This window comes from Mercurialis annua, linkage group LG4 (genome assembly GCF_937616625.2).
Source record: "Mercurialis annua linkage group LG4, ddMerAnnu1.2, whole genome shotgun sequence".
Taxonomy (NCBI): domain Eukaryota; kingdom Viridiplantae; phylum Streptophyta; class Magnoliopsida; order Malpighiales; family Euphorbiaceae; genus Mercurialis; species Mercurialis annua.
The window spans coordinates 36,717,196-36,731,342 of NC_065573.1; the positions used below are offsets into that span (position 1 = coordinate 36,717,196).

The following is a 14,147-nucleotide window of genomic DNA, read 5'->3' on the forward strand; positions in this document are numbered from 1 at the left end:
GGCTTGTGGCAGCCAAGCGTGATTGTGTAATTTCTAGTACCTACTATATTGTTTCTTATGTTATTCTTAAGGCCATAGTATAATTTTAATATTCAAAAAATTTGGAAAGAAGAAATTATGTTTTTGGTATTCTTCACAGGCATTTATTAAAATTTAGAAAGAAGAAATTACCCTACTACAAATGGGGTTTACATGATTCATATATGAAGGATATTAAACTTATATCCATATATTAGGATTTGGTGATTAATATTGTTTTATTTCAATTTTTCAGGCTAATAATCATGGACGGTCCTCGACCTTTGCACTAAGCTTCCCTAAACCCCCTCACCTTTCAAAAGCTTCACTAAACCCCCTGACCTTTATGGCGGCGCCATTCACGGCCCTTCTGAAAAAAAAAAACACAAAATCGCGGCGCCGCCAACGATTTAATCGTTTGCATGCGTTTTCCTCGCCACCTGTCGACCCACGTGACCTGTCCACTGTCAGTTGCAACAGTCCCTCCCTCTGACATGTCGGTTGACTTTTCAAATTTTAAAATCAAAAAAAAAATTAACCGCTCGGTAAATTTTCTCTCTCTTTCATCTTCTTTCTGACATACTCTTTCTTCTTCATTATATTTGTTTTTGAATAATCAGTCTTTTTCTATTTCCCATCTCCTCTGACCTAGACGTTTGTCATCGTCGTTTGGTTGCTCTTCATTTTCTCTCGTTCTGTAGTTCGCCTGCGTTGCATTTCGAGGAAGAACAAATCCGGGTATGAAAAAAAATGGTTGATCAATTTTTGTAAAGTTACTGTCATGTGCACACTTTTTTGGTATTGATATCTTTATATGGTAAAACAGGCTAAGAAGATAATGGGAAAAGAAAAGATCTTCTTCGACAGTGATGAGACGAAAGGGAAGAAACGGCCAGGTTCGAATTTTAATTTTAGTGTTTAGGGTAATTTTGTTGGTTTTTGGGTATGTGTTTTTGGGTACTTGAAATTGTGATTTTAGGTTTATTGTAAATTTTTAGGTTTATGGGTATGTTTTTTGGGGGGAGTTATTCTCAAGTTGGTTGTAAAATTTGTTGATTTGTTTTGCATAATGTCTGTGAATGAATGTCTCCATATTGTTTGTTTGAACAGCCCGTACTGTGGAAGTGGATTCTCAGATCCTGGAAATTGTTCTGCACTATGATGGAGAATTTGGAGAAGGTGGTTATTTGTGGGGCGACGTGTGTGCAAGATGTTTTGACATTTCCCAACTGTCACTGAATAGGCTTGATTTGTGGGCCAAAAAAATTGGAGTGAAGGGGCTGGTTATGTATTATTGGAGGCAGCCAGAGTTGGACTATCATCGAGGGATAAAACCTCTTGAACATGATAGAGATGTTGAGGAGATGGCAAGGGCTGCACTAAAAGAAGGTGTGGTTGATGTCTACGTTCGATATTTAACCTCTGATGATGTGCATAATTTGGTGCCTGAGAGTGGACCCAAGTTAGAATTGAAAGAAATTGAAGAAGATGGTCCATTTGAGCCAGTTGAAGATGGTCCAGTGGAGGCAGTTGAAGATGCCGCGGGAGTTGAAGAAGGTCCAGGTGATGAATTATTGTTGCTAGAGTGGTACGGCACTGAAGATGAGGGCCAAGTAGAAGCCTTGGAAGTGGAGATTGCTGCTGCTGAAGGCCCATCTGATGTGGCTGAAGGTCCAGAAGAAGGGTGCAGCAAAAAACAGAAGAACAAATAAAAACGAAAGAACAAATAAATGTAGCGTTGTTTTGTATTTCCGGATATTGTTGTTATTTTATTTTAAAACACTTATATGTTTTTTATATGTGCTATTTCATAATTTAGCATTGTTTATTATTTCCTGATATGTTGTTATTTTATTCAAAGACACTTATATGTTGGAAATTTTATAAATTTATTTTTAGAGAAATGAAATACGTATGGTTCATGCATGACCACTGTCTTTCATTCTTATACTTTTGTTCACATAAGGTCCCTGACTTTTTAAAATAGATTGAGTAGTGGACCCTGATATTTGTTACGCTGGACAAAAAAATATACATAAAACATATAGAACATACATTACTTACACTACTTACAGAACATGTAAAATATAATTCGTAAAGACATATAAACAAGCATAAAAGTAAGATTAATAATTGACTTCATTAAATATTCAAACATTTCAGAACGTTTAGAAAAAAATTACATTAACATCCATCTTCACCAAAATTAACCCTGAACAAGAACAAAAACAAGAACAAAAATATCCATCTTCACCAAAATTAACCAAAAAATACATAAACAAGACTACATAAACAGGTCATCCTCTTAAGCAAGCTCCGGTGCGCGATAAACACAAAACTCCATCTTGATCATACCGTCAGCAAAAAATTCGTGGTCACTATCAAGAAGGAACCCTGAAAAAGAACGATAGTAATTGCCGGTGCCTTGAATGTTCTGGGTAGTACTGTGAAACTTGTGACTTGAGTTGGCATTCACTTCAATTTCATAGGGGCAGCATCCAGCTTGTGACGGTGCAAGACAACAGATTGTAAGAATATTCCCATAAGAACACGTTGTGTTGTTCAGAACAAACACAATGTCTGTGTTTTCCTCTTGGAGAATAAAGAAATTATCATTCAGCCGAACAGAAACAGGGAATTTACGACAAAAAACAAACGGCTTCACAAAATCTTTATGCATCACTTTACAGTGAGCATAAATCATTTCAGAGGTTCCCTTAACATTGCAAACTTCAATGGGGCATGAGCACTCTATGAAAGAACAGAACTTTTCGTGGTTGCTCTTTTCGGGGTACCTCACAGTTGCTGGGCATCCATAATTCTTGAACGAGCAACAAACTCTCAAAGAGTCAGCAACATCTTCAAGAATCCGGTTCCTCATTCTTCTGATAGGCAGGGTGCAAGAATGGCACTTCTGAGTCTTCTCCGAGCATGAGTTGCATGTTGCATACCCATTTTCACACTAAATATAGTTACAGAAAAAAATACAATTATTAAACAATACAATTACAGAAATAAATAACAGTAAACGGTAAAGATAAATAAATGGGTAAAAATCTGAATAATTGGAGTTGTTAAGGGTTCACAGCATATTGGGCAATCCATGAGTTCCATATTAAGTGAAGACACAACAATATTATCGGACATCTTCTGGTTTTTCTGAGAATAAGAACAATTTGTGTAATCTGAAATGGTTGAATCAGTTGCTGTGGTTGCCTATTTAAATAAGTTACCATCATGACTCTTCAATTTCTTTACATGCCCTTTGTGTTAGTGGTTGTGGTTAACGAAGAGGCTGCATTGGAACAATACAACTGATGGAACGGGTGTAATGAAAGGGTTTCTTGGAAAACCCATTGCTAATCTTTGCCATTAAGTTTTCATTTTTTTGGCGGTTTATTTCTCTGTGAAGTCTAATATAGCCCTTGACATTTCGACCAATTATGAAAGACAGCACCTGAACTTATATTTAATTATGAAAGACAGCACCTGCACTTAAATTATGTAATCAACGACAGTACTGTAATTTAAATTTTTGAATCACACAAAGTTTTCCCAACAAGCAAATTAAATGAGTTTAAGATAATACAAAAAATTATTGGAACGCAGTTTACTAACAACACTGCACAAACACAAGCCATTGTCACTTAATAGAAAATGCATCATTTTTTCTTCAAACAAGCAACGGATAAACTGCAACCGGCAATTGTAAATGCCACAAAAAAACCAAGCCTCATGATCTTGTTTTTCCTCTCCATGTCTGAGCACTTGACTTCCATCAGCTTGACGTGTTTCTTCAGAGTGTTTATCTCCATAAGTTGCAGACCACTATCCTGGATCATAAGCACATTTTCTTCGTGGTACATCTCAATGGACTCCTTCAATCCCTCGAAGGCCTCATTAAGTTGCTCCAGTTCGTCAGTTTTAGCCGCCACCTGAGTATGGGCATGAACTAGTTCCAGTAGAGCTTTGTTGCGTTCTTCAGTCATGCCATTAACCTCACTTTTCAAATTCCTGACCATCGTCATCTGATAGGCCATGTCGTTATCCACCCACGCAAAAAAATCGCATTGATTCTGTGTAGTGTAGGTCAAACGACAGTTAAATGGCAACAAATGAAGATTAAGTTTTAAAAAAATACTTACATTTCTCTTCGAAATGCCGTAAAATCTAAAATACTTACATTTCTCTTCGAACAGCCGTAAAATCTCCGTCCTGGATTTCGTTCGGTGGAGGAAATCTGCATACGGCATGGAATTCCACAGTCGCACACAACTTGTTTAGCTTGTCCTTCCATTGTCGTTGTGTCTTGGGAGTGGAGATCTATGGGAAGGCTGGTAAGAAAAAAAATGAGACGAGGGTTTTCAGAAAGGGGTTGAGTGTTCAGTTGAATAATGTGTTGCACCTTCATTTATGCAGGGTTCAGATTTGCTTTTCGTTGTCAGGTGTGACAGATGTCCCTTTTTTAATTACCAACGAACCTTTATTGTTTTAATTATCAAGATTAAGTACTTTAAGTGATAGTTCATTAAAAGTTGAAGTACCATGGTTGATCCTGAAATAAAAGAATGAGTACCGTGGACGATATTTAAAACATAGGATAAGTACCTTAGGTGATTATGTAAAATGTTGACCTTATCGTTGCTAAAAAACAATAGACAAACATAAACTGTTATAAACTGTTATAGACGTGACACCTTTCCATTTGTGTCGATTTTAGGGTTCTTTCTTGTGTCGATCTCCTAATTATGGCCGAAGGATTTTCAGAAGAGGATTATGTAGATGGATTCCCTGTGTGCAATGTTCCTAAATGCAAATGCGGATTGGAGGCGAAGGTCATGGTGTGTTGGACTGAAAAGCATCCTGGGAGGCGATTCTTTCGATGTCCAAATGCTAAGGTTAGTTGTATGAAATTCTTCTTCTTGTGTAAAACGACAATTTTTTGGGTTTCTGATTTGGGTCATTTGGATATTAGGGTTTGTAAAACGGTAATTTTGGGGTTTCTGATTTGAGTCATTTGGATATTAGGGTTTTATTCAATGTGTTTGTATTTTTTATATGGCATTTTCTAAAGCCAACTGTTGTGTATAGATGCGGGTGAATCGATGCCCCTTCTTCATGTGGTATGACGAGGAATATGCTCCTCACCTGAAGCACATGTTGTATACTATGAAGAGATCAAATGGAGAGCTACAGAAAGAAGGGGAAAAGCTCAGAGGAGATGTATTCGAGCTGAAGCATTTGATTGACAGAGCAAGTATAATTGATGCAATTGAAGTGGAGGACGAGCTTCTTAAAGCTGCTAACAAAATTGAGGGGATGGAGCTGGAGCTAACAGACTTGTATGCTGCAAATAGGGGACTGCAGATGGAGATTAGAGAATTGAAGAATGAACTCACAGCTGCTCGGATTAGAGAAAATAATAGGGGAACTGAAGGCTTATAAATCATTTGTGAAACTTGTCTTATTGATCGTTTTATTATGTAACTCAACTTTTCTGGTGTTAATTTCGATTCTGAAGTCTTTAGTAGAGTACTTTTATATTAAGAATTTTCATGTCTGTACACTGATTCAAGAATTAATTACATAACATTCCTAAGTTTCATAACATTCCATTCCTAAAACAACCACAACATTGTGGCTCAAAACAATCAAAAGCATGGTTCAAAATACTGCCTATGTGCACCACAATAATAATTAGCAAAATAACTACCACTAATCCATGTTCCAGCACTACGTTTTTTTGGATCTCTTCCTCAGGATGTTCATGTATCTAGAGGGAACATCTTTAGCTCTCCGCTTCCCTTTTCCTTTTTCAGCTTGCGTCGGGATAGGTTGGGACGGAGCTCCATCGTCAACACTGCTCCGTTGGCTGTTGAAGGCATTCTTTGAGGTGCAGCTTTGAGGCAAACACGTAGAACTTACATTTGCTCTTTGAGTAGCACTTTGCCCTCACCTTATCATGCAACCCCTCTACCTCATCCATGTGCGGCCCATCGTCAGCCCCTAAATCCTGAGCTTCCTCATGTGGCCCCTGAATTGGAACTTCTTCCTCTTGTGGCCCATGCTGTTCACTAGCCCCAGCCTCAACCCCATTCACTTGCCAATCTTCAGCAGCCCCAGCCTCAGCCTCAGCCAAATCCATAGCCACATCCATAGCCTCAGCCTCAGCCCCATCCATAGCCTCAGCCTCAGCCCCATCCATAGCCCCAGCCTCAGCTTCAGCCCCATCCACAGCCCCAGCCTCAGCCCCATTAAGTTGGCAATCTTCAGCAGCCCCATCCCCCTTATCATGGCAATCTTCATCAGCCATCTGAACGCTTGCCTCTTCATTTGCCCGCTCACCAGCAACCTCATCATTCCCAGTGTCAGTTTGTCCCAAAAAATCTGCCCCTTCATTCCCCTGAGCCTGCGTATTTCCCTGGACCATAGAAGCCCCTTCACTTACATATTCACTTACATATGGACTCATCCATGACCCCCCACTTTCTGAAGGACCTTCACCAACAGCCTTGGTACCCAGTGGTTTACTCCCACCAGCCTTGGTAGCCAATGGTTTACCCCTTACTTTTTTCACGGGAGTGGGATACACATAAGCTAAATCTTTGGGATTTGGTATCTCCTCAATTACAACATGTGGGGGCGAGGGGGGCGGAGGGACTAAAGCCTCAATGTCTTTAACGGTCAGTTTCCTAACATAGACATCCACTTCTCCGTCCCTCTTCCCAGCACTTGCCATTTCCATAGCATCATCGTCGTGATTTATCGGTCTAATCCAATCATGAAATTCCTTGTCTTTTTCTTTCCAGTAATAATCAACTAAGCCCTCAACTTTTTCTCTTTTCATCCATCTATCTAATTTCTTCATAGTCATACCAGACACAGAATAAACGCCGATGGACACTTCCCCATCATGGTAACCCCATTCCCCCAATGCCCCATTAATGTGAAGGTTGATTTGAAAAAATTCAAAACCTGGTGACACTGCAAACAGACAAATATTTAAACACACCAACAACCATCAAGCAACACAAAAATAATAGTAAATGCCAACCAACAGAAACGTGAAAACAATAAACAACTCGTACAAAGATTAAACAAATCAAACCAACTAGTGGTCCTACAACAGTAAACAAACATAAAGCAACTTGTAGTCCTATGTCCAAAAGCGGCTAATAAATCAAAGCATAGAATAACAAACATTTACAGAAACCAAAGTACTATGTGGTCCTACATACCTTCCACCACTTCGTCACTATCGCTCTCATCCATTAAACCCCATCCAGCAGTTCCAGGTGGTCCCGTTCGTTCTCTTTCCTTTGATTTTCCTTTTCCTTTCTTTCTCATTTTTGTAATTCTTTCACTATAAAAACCTGTGACACAGAGAGCGTAAATACACCACGTTAATCAAACCCTAAACCACATGAACCAGATAACAAGAGTAAAAATCAATCTTTCTCACTCTAAATTTATGTTTTGTTCCTTCGTTATTTTTTCTTCTTCACAATGCAAAAACACAGAAAGCACGGAAGATGAACAGGCAATCGACGAGACAATGGCGGTGTGAAAATGAGAGTTTCAGAAGAAAAAAGGGAAGAGAATGAGTTTCAGAAGAAAAAAGGGAAGAGAAGAGAAGGATGAAAGAGTATGTCAGAAAGAAGATGAAAGAGAGATAAAAGTTACCGAGCGGTTAATTTTTTTTTTGATTTTAAAATTTGAAAAGTCAACCGGCATGTCAGAGAGAGGGACTGTTGCAACTGACAGAGGACAGGTCACGTGGGTCGACAGGTGGCGAGGAAAACGCATGCAAACGATTAAATCGTTGGCGGCGCCGCGATTTTGTGTTTTTTTTTTTTCAGAAGGGCCGTGAATGGCGCCGCCATAAAGGTCAGGGGGTTTAGTGAAGCTTTTGAAAGGTGAGGGGGTTTAGGGAAGCTTAGTGCAAAGGTCGAGGACCGTCCATGATTATTAGCCTGTTATAAAGAATATATATATATATATATATATATATATATATATATATATATATATTATAACAATTTTAATAGTTATGGTAATAGGCCGTTATTAAATTTTAAATATTTTACATTTCTTTGGTGAGTTTAATTCTTTTGCTTTATACTTTTCATTTGATATTATTGTGTAAGATAATGCTTTCAACATGATCTAATGCCTTCAATACCTACAACGTGTAAATGCTGGATATTTAGAAGTGTGTTGGAAACAACAATAATATAACTATTAATTTTATAATTAATTAGTTAATGATTAAAACAAATTATAATTAAATAATCAATTTGTAAGAAATTGAAAAATTAATATTTAGGAAATTCGTTTTTTCTCCTATCCATATTTATGTTGAATAATATAGATTATTTCCCACTTAAGTAGAAATTTGACTATAGTAGATAGCATGTAAGTTGCAAAGTACCATTAGAATAGAAAGAAAGATAAAACATATAAAAAAATAAATTGAAAATTTAAAAATTGAAATAAAATTAAATGTCTACAGATAAATTTTAAAAGGTAATACAAAGACAATTTAATGGAAATAGAAAAAAAAACGACGGCGTAATGAGTAGAAAAGGAGCAATGATATAAATACAAGTGTATCGGTAAGGACCATATGTCTCCATTCCGACTTTATGTTGAAAAGTATGGCACCCATGCACGAATCGCAATAGAAACAGTACCCATCCAGTAGTGTTTTTTCACCTTCATTTATCCAATACATACAGTCTTTTTTGAAAAAGTATTTTCTGAGGTATTTTTCTTTCCAAATTGTTGCATTCTTGAACTCATAAGGACAATAGCTGGGCGGTTTACAGCAACCTGACTGCAAAAGGAAAAATACAAAATACCAGTAAATACATAATTTCAACTTCAACTATGCATAATATATAATTCAGTGTTATGAATCTTAAATAATTGTATAAATATTACTCCTACTAGAAGAAAATAAAATATTTGAAACCTGTAATGGAGTCAAATTGGTATTGTAGAACTCCAACTCATTAAGATGATTGAATTGCTCTCCAAATCTAGTGCAAACTCCGGAATCTGCTGCCGCATCGTACATAAGACCCGTCTGTGATTCTCCTGATGAACATGCTCTGATAAACTCCTTGGAAAAGTCCCCACGATCATACTCTTTGTAGGCTTTTCCAGGAACTACCCTTCCTTCTCCCTTATGGGTGACCACCATGGCATAACCCATGACCAGGATGATCATGATGAGGATTTGAAGCATGGCCAGAGAAATCAAATTGGTTATCTTTGTTTTGCGACTCGGAAAAAACCAGCACGTCATCTTCTTAAAGAGCCATACAGCCAACGATAATAGCCCCAGGTCTACGAGGGGGTTCGGATGAAGAGCTCTTCCCCAAGAACTCACGCGCTGGCCAAAGTATAGCCATGAAAACGAAGCTGCTAGTCCTAATAACAAACACGAGTGGTTGATGAAACTTATCGCCAACTTTCTGCTGATGATATTGCTTGACATTATGAACGAACGAACTTGGCTTGGTTTGGTTTGGTTTATCAAAAAACAAAATCAACTATGGCCCTTTATATATGCATTCATATCCTTTTCCTAAACCTAATGGGAATGATTAAATCAACGAACCAATTAAATTACTGCTCCTTATTGGAAAGGAATTATTGTCATGTTCCATCTCCTACAATTAACTGTGCATATTATTGGGTTAATTCTTAGATTTTTGTTTTTTGAAATCAAGAATTATTAGAATTTGTTAAGCTGTAAAACTCTCAAATTTTAATAGCAATACTTACTTGGAGTACGCGGATTGTTTGTTATTCATCATAAACCTAACCCTATCTATAACATACCTATAATCAATCCTCTTTATGTTATTTTGGTCCAATTCAGTTTGTTTTTTTCTCACCCTACTTGCGCCTAAAATAGATCAAATAAACACACCATTTTTTCGTCATAGTTTTTGGTTTTGCTGTAATCACTGGAAGTGAAGTCAGGTGTATGGTAGTTTGTCACTGTTCTTAATATAGTGACTCCTACGCAACTATTTTGCAGATAATTAACTTGCAACACTGTAAAAAAGTAACTTTTAACCACCGAATATTGCAGATAGAGGTCTTTTGTCCTCATTAAAGCTGACATATATAAACTTCCTTGTTAAAATTTAAGGAAAGAGATATAAAAATGATCCTTATATTTATCCCAATTCTTTAAAGAAGTTCTGTAGTGACAGCGTTAACAAATATAGCCACACTTAAAGCAGTATAGTAGGTAAAAGATATAAAAAAAATCCTCGATTTTTTTTTTAAAGTACAGATTATTTCTTTTATTTTTTTGGGTACAATTAAGCTCTCATGCTTTTAAAATTGAACAATTAAACCCTCATATTTTAAAATCGAACAAATAAACCATTTTAATTTACTTTCTGAACACTTACCCCCTAAAATTTTCGGTAAATATTTTAAACGCTATAATTATTTTTGAGCTTCTTTCCTATATAATTATGAGAGACATGTCAGCCATTAACAAGTGTTTTTAATGGTGTTCGACAAAAAGGGTTATTTGTCTATTTAAAAATATAGAGGGCTTTGTATCCCAAAAAGATAAAAAAACTGATTTGTATATTTGTAAAAACTACGAGAGCTTTTTTTGTATGTTTTACCAATACAGTATTTACATTATTTTTTAGTTTGAATTTCATGTGATTAATATAACATATAATCACCTAAAAGCGGAAGCAAAGAACGGCGTACCTCCGGCCATTGTTGACGGAAATGAAGTTTTGAAATTGTTGTAAATTTATGATTCCTTTGATCTTCTAAATCCTAATTCTCTCTCTCTCTCTCTCTCTAGATGGTGTATGAGAAAATGTTATGAAAGTGTTGAATTGGTCTTGGGGACCAAAGATATAATAGACAATATATTCCATAACCACCCCATCAAAGTTTATGTATGTGTCTATTACAAAAGGTTGCAATTGACATCAGTTTAAATGGGTGCATTGTTCAAAGATCACTTAAAGGAGAAAATAACTAACATTGTCCCACTTAATCTATATGAACCTCAATGCCCAACAATAAGAAACAAAATATATGAATAATGGCGAAAAGTCCTTTGAAAAGCAAGTATTATCTTCCATGTGTCACAATGCATTAAATTATTTATTAATAACTGAAATAACTTAATGAATAAATCTGATGTTTATTCTTGGTCCTAACTTAATTTGACTATTCTCATGATTAATTAAGATAATAATATAACTAAATGTATACACAGATATAAATGAGAATACATCATAATAAGAGTTTCATAAATAACATCGTTCTAATAACGCAAAGGTCGCAACAAGGAACCAAGTCCCATACCTTTCACATGATCCTTAAATTTTTCTGGTGGCTGCCTTTAGTTAAAGGATCAGCTACATATTATCAGTACTTATATGCTCAATTATCACTGCTTTATCTTTCACACGTTCTCGTATGGCTAAGTATTTAATGTCGATATGCTTGCTTCGACTACCACTTTTGTTGTTCTTAGCCATGAAGACAGCAGCTGAATTGTCACAATATAATTTTAGCGGTCGACAAATAGAATCCATGATTCTAAGTTGGGAGATAAAACTCTCAATCCATACACTCTGAGAAGTAGCCTCAAAACAGGACACGAACTCGGCTTCCATAGTAGAAGTAGCAGTCAAAGTTTGCTTCGCGTTCCTCCATGAAACAGCTTGACCAGCCAACATAAAAATATAACCGGAAGTTGATTTACGTGAATCAACACAGCCAGCAAAGTATGAATCTGAGTAGGCAATTACTTCTTAATTAGTTTCTTGAATGCCTATACATGAGCATGTAGTCTTTAGTCCCCTTAAGGTACCTCAATACCTTCTTTGCAGCTTTCCAATGCTCAATGCCTGGATTACTTTGATATCTCCCCAGCATTTCGATAATAAATGCAATATCAGGTCTTGTGCAAACCTGAGTATACATTAAGCTTCCAACAATGAAGCATATAGAGTGTTTCTCATTTTTTCCCGTTTGAAATTATTTTTCGGACATTGGTTCAAGTTAAACTTGTTACCTTTCACAATAGGAGCTACACTAGGTGAACAATCTTTCATCCGAAATCTCTTTAAAACTTTGTTGATATATGTCTCTTGAGACATACCAAGAGTACAACGAGCTCTATCACGATGTATCTTAATCTTAATGACATAAGATGCATCGCCTAAATCCTTCATATTAAAGTTTTTCGAGAGAAATTGTTTCACCTCAAATATCATATCCATATTGTTACTTGCAAGTAAAATATCATCCACATATAGAATTAAGAAACAAATCTTGCTCCCACTAACCTTCTGATATATACAATTATCAACAACATTATCTTCGAAACCGAATGAAGATGCAACATCATGAAATTTCAAATACCATTGACGTGAGGCTTGTTTCAATCCATATATTGAAATCTTGAGCTTGCAAACCAAGTGCTCGCCTATTCTGGAAGGAAATCCTTCTGGTTGTTTCATGTATACCTCTTCCTCCAGTTCTCCATTTAGAAAATTTATTTTCACATCCATTTGTTGCAACTCTAAGTCAAAATATGCAACTAATGCCATGATTATTTGAAAAGGAATCTTTCTTTGATACAGGAGGGAACGTCTCCTTGTAATCAATTTCTTCTTTTTGAGTGAATAAGTTAGCAACGAGTCTAGCCTTGTATCTCTCAATGTTACCTGATGAGTCTTCCTTTGTATTTATGACCCATTTACACCCTATGGCTTTCGCCTCTTCAGGTAACTCAACAAGGTCCCATACCCCGTTTGATGACATAGAATCCATCTCATCATTCATAGCATTACGCCATAAGCTTGATTCATTACTACTCATGGCTTGTCATGAAAACGTCTCGTGATCATTTTCGGCTCCAACATTAAACTCTGACTCTTGTAGATACACATAGTAGTCACTGGGTATTGCTGGTCTCTTTATTCTAGTAGATCTCCTTAAAATTGTATCAACATTCTCTTGAGGATCGTGTTGATCAACTAGTTGTTCGGTTATTTATGGTTCTTCTCGAACAACTTAATATACTAGATCAATATCAGTATGTGGAATTTCTTCTTGTCTCTCATTGCCCACTTGAACTTGAGGGACACTTCTAATATTGACTTGATCAATCAACGAGGAAGTTTGGGTATCAACATGACCATTTTCAGAAATAGAATCCTGAAAATGATCCCTCCTATTGATCATGTCATTTTTAAGATATTTGGCATTTCTTGATTCCACAATCACTACTGGAAAAAAGCCAATTAGCGACGGACAAATTCGTCGCTAATGGCCCATATTCCGTCGCTAACACAGGTTAGCGACGGAACTGCGACGGACTAAGTCCGTCGCAACAGAAATGGTCGCAAAAAAGTTTTGCGACCATTTTCCAATTCCGTGGCAAAATTTGCGACGGACAATCCGTCGCTACTTTTTCCACGGCCGTCGCTATTTGTCAACCGGTTGAGACTGATTTTGAGACAAAATAGTGACGGATGGATAACGAGTAGCGACGGATTATCCGTCGCTAACTTGTGCCATTTCTGTCTCAGAAATGCCACATTCGGCGACGGATTATCCGTCGCTAACTATAATATATTAGCGACGGATCACAATCCGTCGCTAATTGTGTCATTTCTGAGACAGAAATGGCACAAGTTAGCGACGGATAATCCGTCGCTAATCGTTATCCATCCGTCGCCAATTTTACTGATTTTGGCAGAATTTTACGGTTTGCAGCCGATTTTTCCGTTTATTCCTGTTGTTTTACACCTTTTAAATACAGTGACGTTAATGCGTTTATAAATCACAATAAATTGAAACAAATACTGAATATATATATATAAGTAATATTAAAGTATACATATAACATCCGAAAGTTAAAACCCGCAATTAATTTGTTCGGAAAATAAGACTACAAATCTGTAGTGTCGCCGCCGTCTGGCGGGGGAGGGGGGAACTGTGGTCGATGCTCTGAAGGGAGGGTAGGCATTAACCTCGCGATCTCCTCACGGATAAGCTGGGCCATGCTCTCCTGCTGCTCACGCCGCGCAGCTGCCAGCTGCTCCGCCAGCTCCTGTCTC

At 37.0% G+C, this 14,147-nt stretch overlaps 5 protein-coding genes across 9 annotated transcripts; 2 read left to right on the forward strand and 3 right to left on the reverse strand.

Moving 5' to 3' along the window:
• The first annotated feature begins 278 nt into the window (after positions 1-278).
• Positions 279-1,857, forward strand: LOC126678791 (uncharacterized). The gene is made up of 3 exons (XM_050373695.2): positions 279-756; positions 845-914; positions 1,129-1,857. Exons 2-3 carry the CDS (start codon positions 857-859, stop codon positions 1,728-1,730), a joined length of 660 nt encoding a protein of 219 aa, XP_050229652.1. The 5' UTR covers positions 279-756; positions 845-856; the 3' UTR covers positions 1,731-1,857.
• Positions 1,858-2,323: 466 nt separating this feature from the next.
• On the reverse strand, positions 2,324-3,375 carry LOC126678656 (E3 ubiquitin-protein ligase SINA-like 10). Its single transcript, XM_056105549.1, has 2 exons — positions 3,331-3,375; positions 2,324-2,980 (listed from the first exon to the last, which is right to left on the reverse strand). Exons 1-2 carry the CDS (start codon positions 3,373-3,375, stop codon positions 2,324-2,326), a joined length of 702 nt encoding a protein of 233 aa, XP_055961524.1.
• LOC126678659 (uncharacterized) lies at positions 3,085-7,986 on the reverse strand. Of its 5 annotated transcripts, XM_056105363.1 has the most exons (5): positions 7,702-7,986; positions 7,481-7,517; positions 7,257-7,391; positions 4,202-4,352; positions 3,085-4,094 (listed from the first exon to the last, which is right to left on the reverse strand). In XM_056105363.1, exons 4-5 carry the CDS (start codon positions 4,313-4,315, stop codon positions 3,681-3,683), a joined length of 528 nt encoding a protein of 175 aa, XP_055961338.1. In that variant the 5' UTR covers positions 4,316-4,352; positions 7,257-7,391; positions 7,481-7,517; positions 7,702-7,986; the 3' UTR covers positions 3,085-3,680. The 5 variants fall into 5 exon arrangements, 4 of the variants coding, with proteins under 4 accessions (XP_055961338.1, XP_055961337.1, XP_050226960.1 ...); XM_056105362.1 differs by having other exon boundaries at positions 7,481-7,986; XR_008790522.1 differs by lacking the exons at positions 3,085-4,094; positions 4,202-4,352 and adding an exon at positions 6,917-7,002 and having other exon boundaries at positions 7,481-7,986.
• Positions 4,615-5,463, forward strand: LOC126678657 (uncharacterized protein At4g04775-like). Its single transcript, XM_050373553.2, has 2 exons — positions 4,615-4,916; positions 5,110-5,463. The coding sequence occupies exons 1-2, from the start codon at positions 4,767-4,769 to the stop codon at positions 5,461-5,463; spliced, it is 504 nt and encodes a 167-aa protein (XP_050229510.1). The 5' UTR covers positions 4,615-4,766.
• A 559-nt stretch (positions 7,987-8,545) lies between the features above and the next one.
• LOC126678660 (tetraspanin-8-like) lies at positions 8,546-9,770 on the reverse strand. Its single transcript, XM_050373555.2, has 2 exons — positions 8,993-9,770; positions 8,546-8,854 (listed from the first exon to the last, which is right to left on the reverse strand). Exons 1-2 carry the CDS (start codon positions 9,518-9,520, stop codon positions 8,561-8,563), a joined length of 822 nt encoding a protein of 273 aa, XP_050229512.1. The 5' UTR covers positions 9,521-9,770; the 3' UTR covers positions 8,546-8,560.
• Between the last annotated feature and the right edge of the window lie 4,377 nt (positions 9,771-14,147).

Excerpts from the sequence above, each read along its gene's own strand:
- LOC126678791 (XM_050373695.2), top strand. The coding sequence starts at position 857 with ATGGGAAAAGAAAAGATCTTCTTCGACAGTGATGAGACGAAAGGGAAG. Across the intron at positions 915-1,128 it reads GAAAGGGAAGAAACGGCCAG|CCCGTACTGTGGAAGTGGAT; the intron begins GTTCGAATTTTA and ends TTGTTTGAACAG.
- LOC126678656 (XM_056105549.1), bottom strand. The coding sequence starts at position 3,375 with ATGGGTTTTCCAAGAAACCCTTTCATTACACCCGTTCCATCAGTT. Across the intron at positions 2,981-3,330 it reads TTACACCCGTTCCATCAGTT|TGTGAAAATGGGTATGCAAC; the intron begins GTATTGTTCCAA and ends AACTATATTTAG.
- LOC126678659 (XM_050371002.2), bottom strand. The coding sequence starts at position 4,429 with ATGAAGGTGCAACACATTATTCAACTGAACACTCAACCCCTTTCTGAA. Across the intron at positions 4,095-4,201 it reads ACGGCTGTTCGAAGAGAAAT|AATCAATGCGATTTTTTTGC; the intron begins GTAAGTATTTTA and ends TACACTACACAG.
- LOC126678657 (XM_050373553.2), top strand. The coding sequence starts at position 4,767 with ATGGCCGAAGGATTTTCAGAAGAGGATTATGTAGATGGATTCCCTGTG. Across the intron at positions 4,917-5,109 it reads TTCGATGTCCAAATGCTAAG|ATGCGGGTGAATCGATGCCC; the intron begins GTTAGTTGTATG and ends TGTTGTGTATAG.
- LOC126678660 (XM_050373555.2), bottom strand. The coding sequence starts at position 9,520 with ATGTCAAGCAATATCATCAGCAGAAAGTTGGCGATAAGTTTCATCAAC. Across the intron at positions 8,855-8,992 it reads CCAATTTGACTCCATTACAG|TCAGGTTGCTGTAAACCGCC; the intron begins GTTTCAAATATT and ends TTCCTTTTGCAG.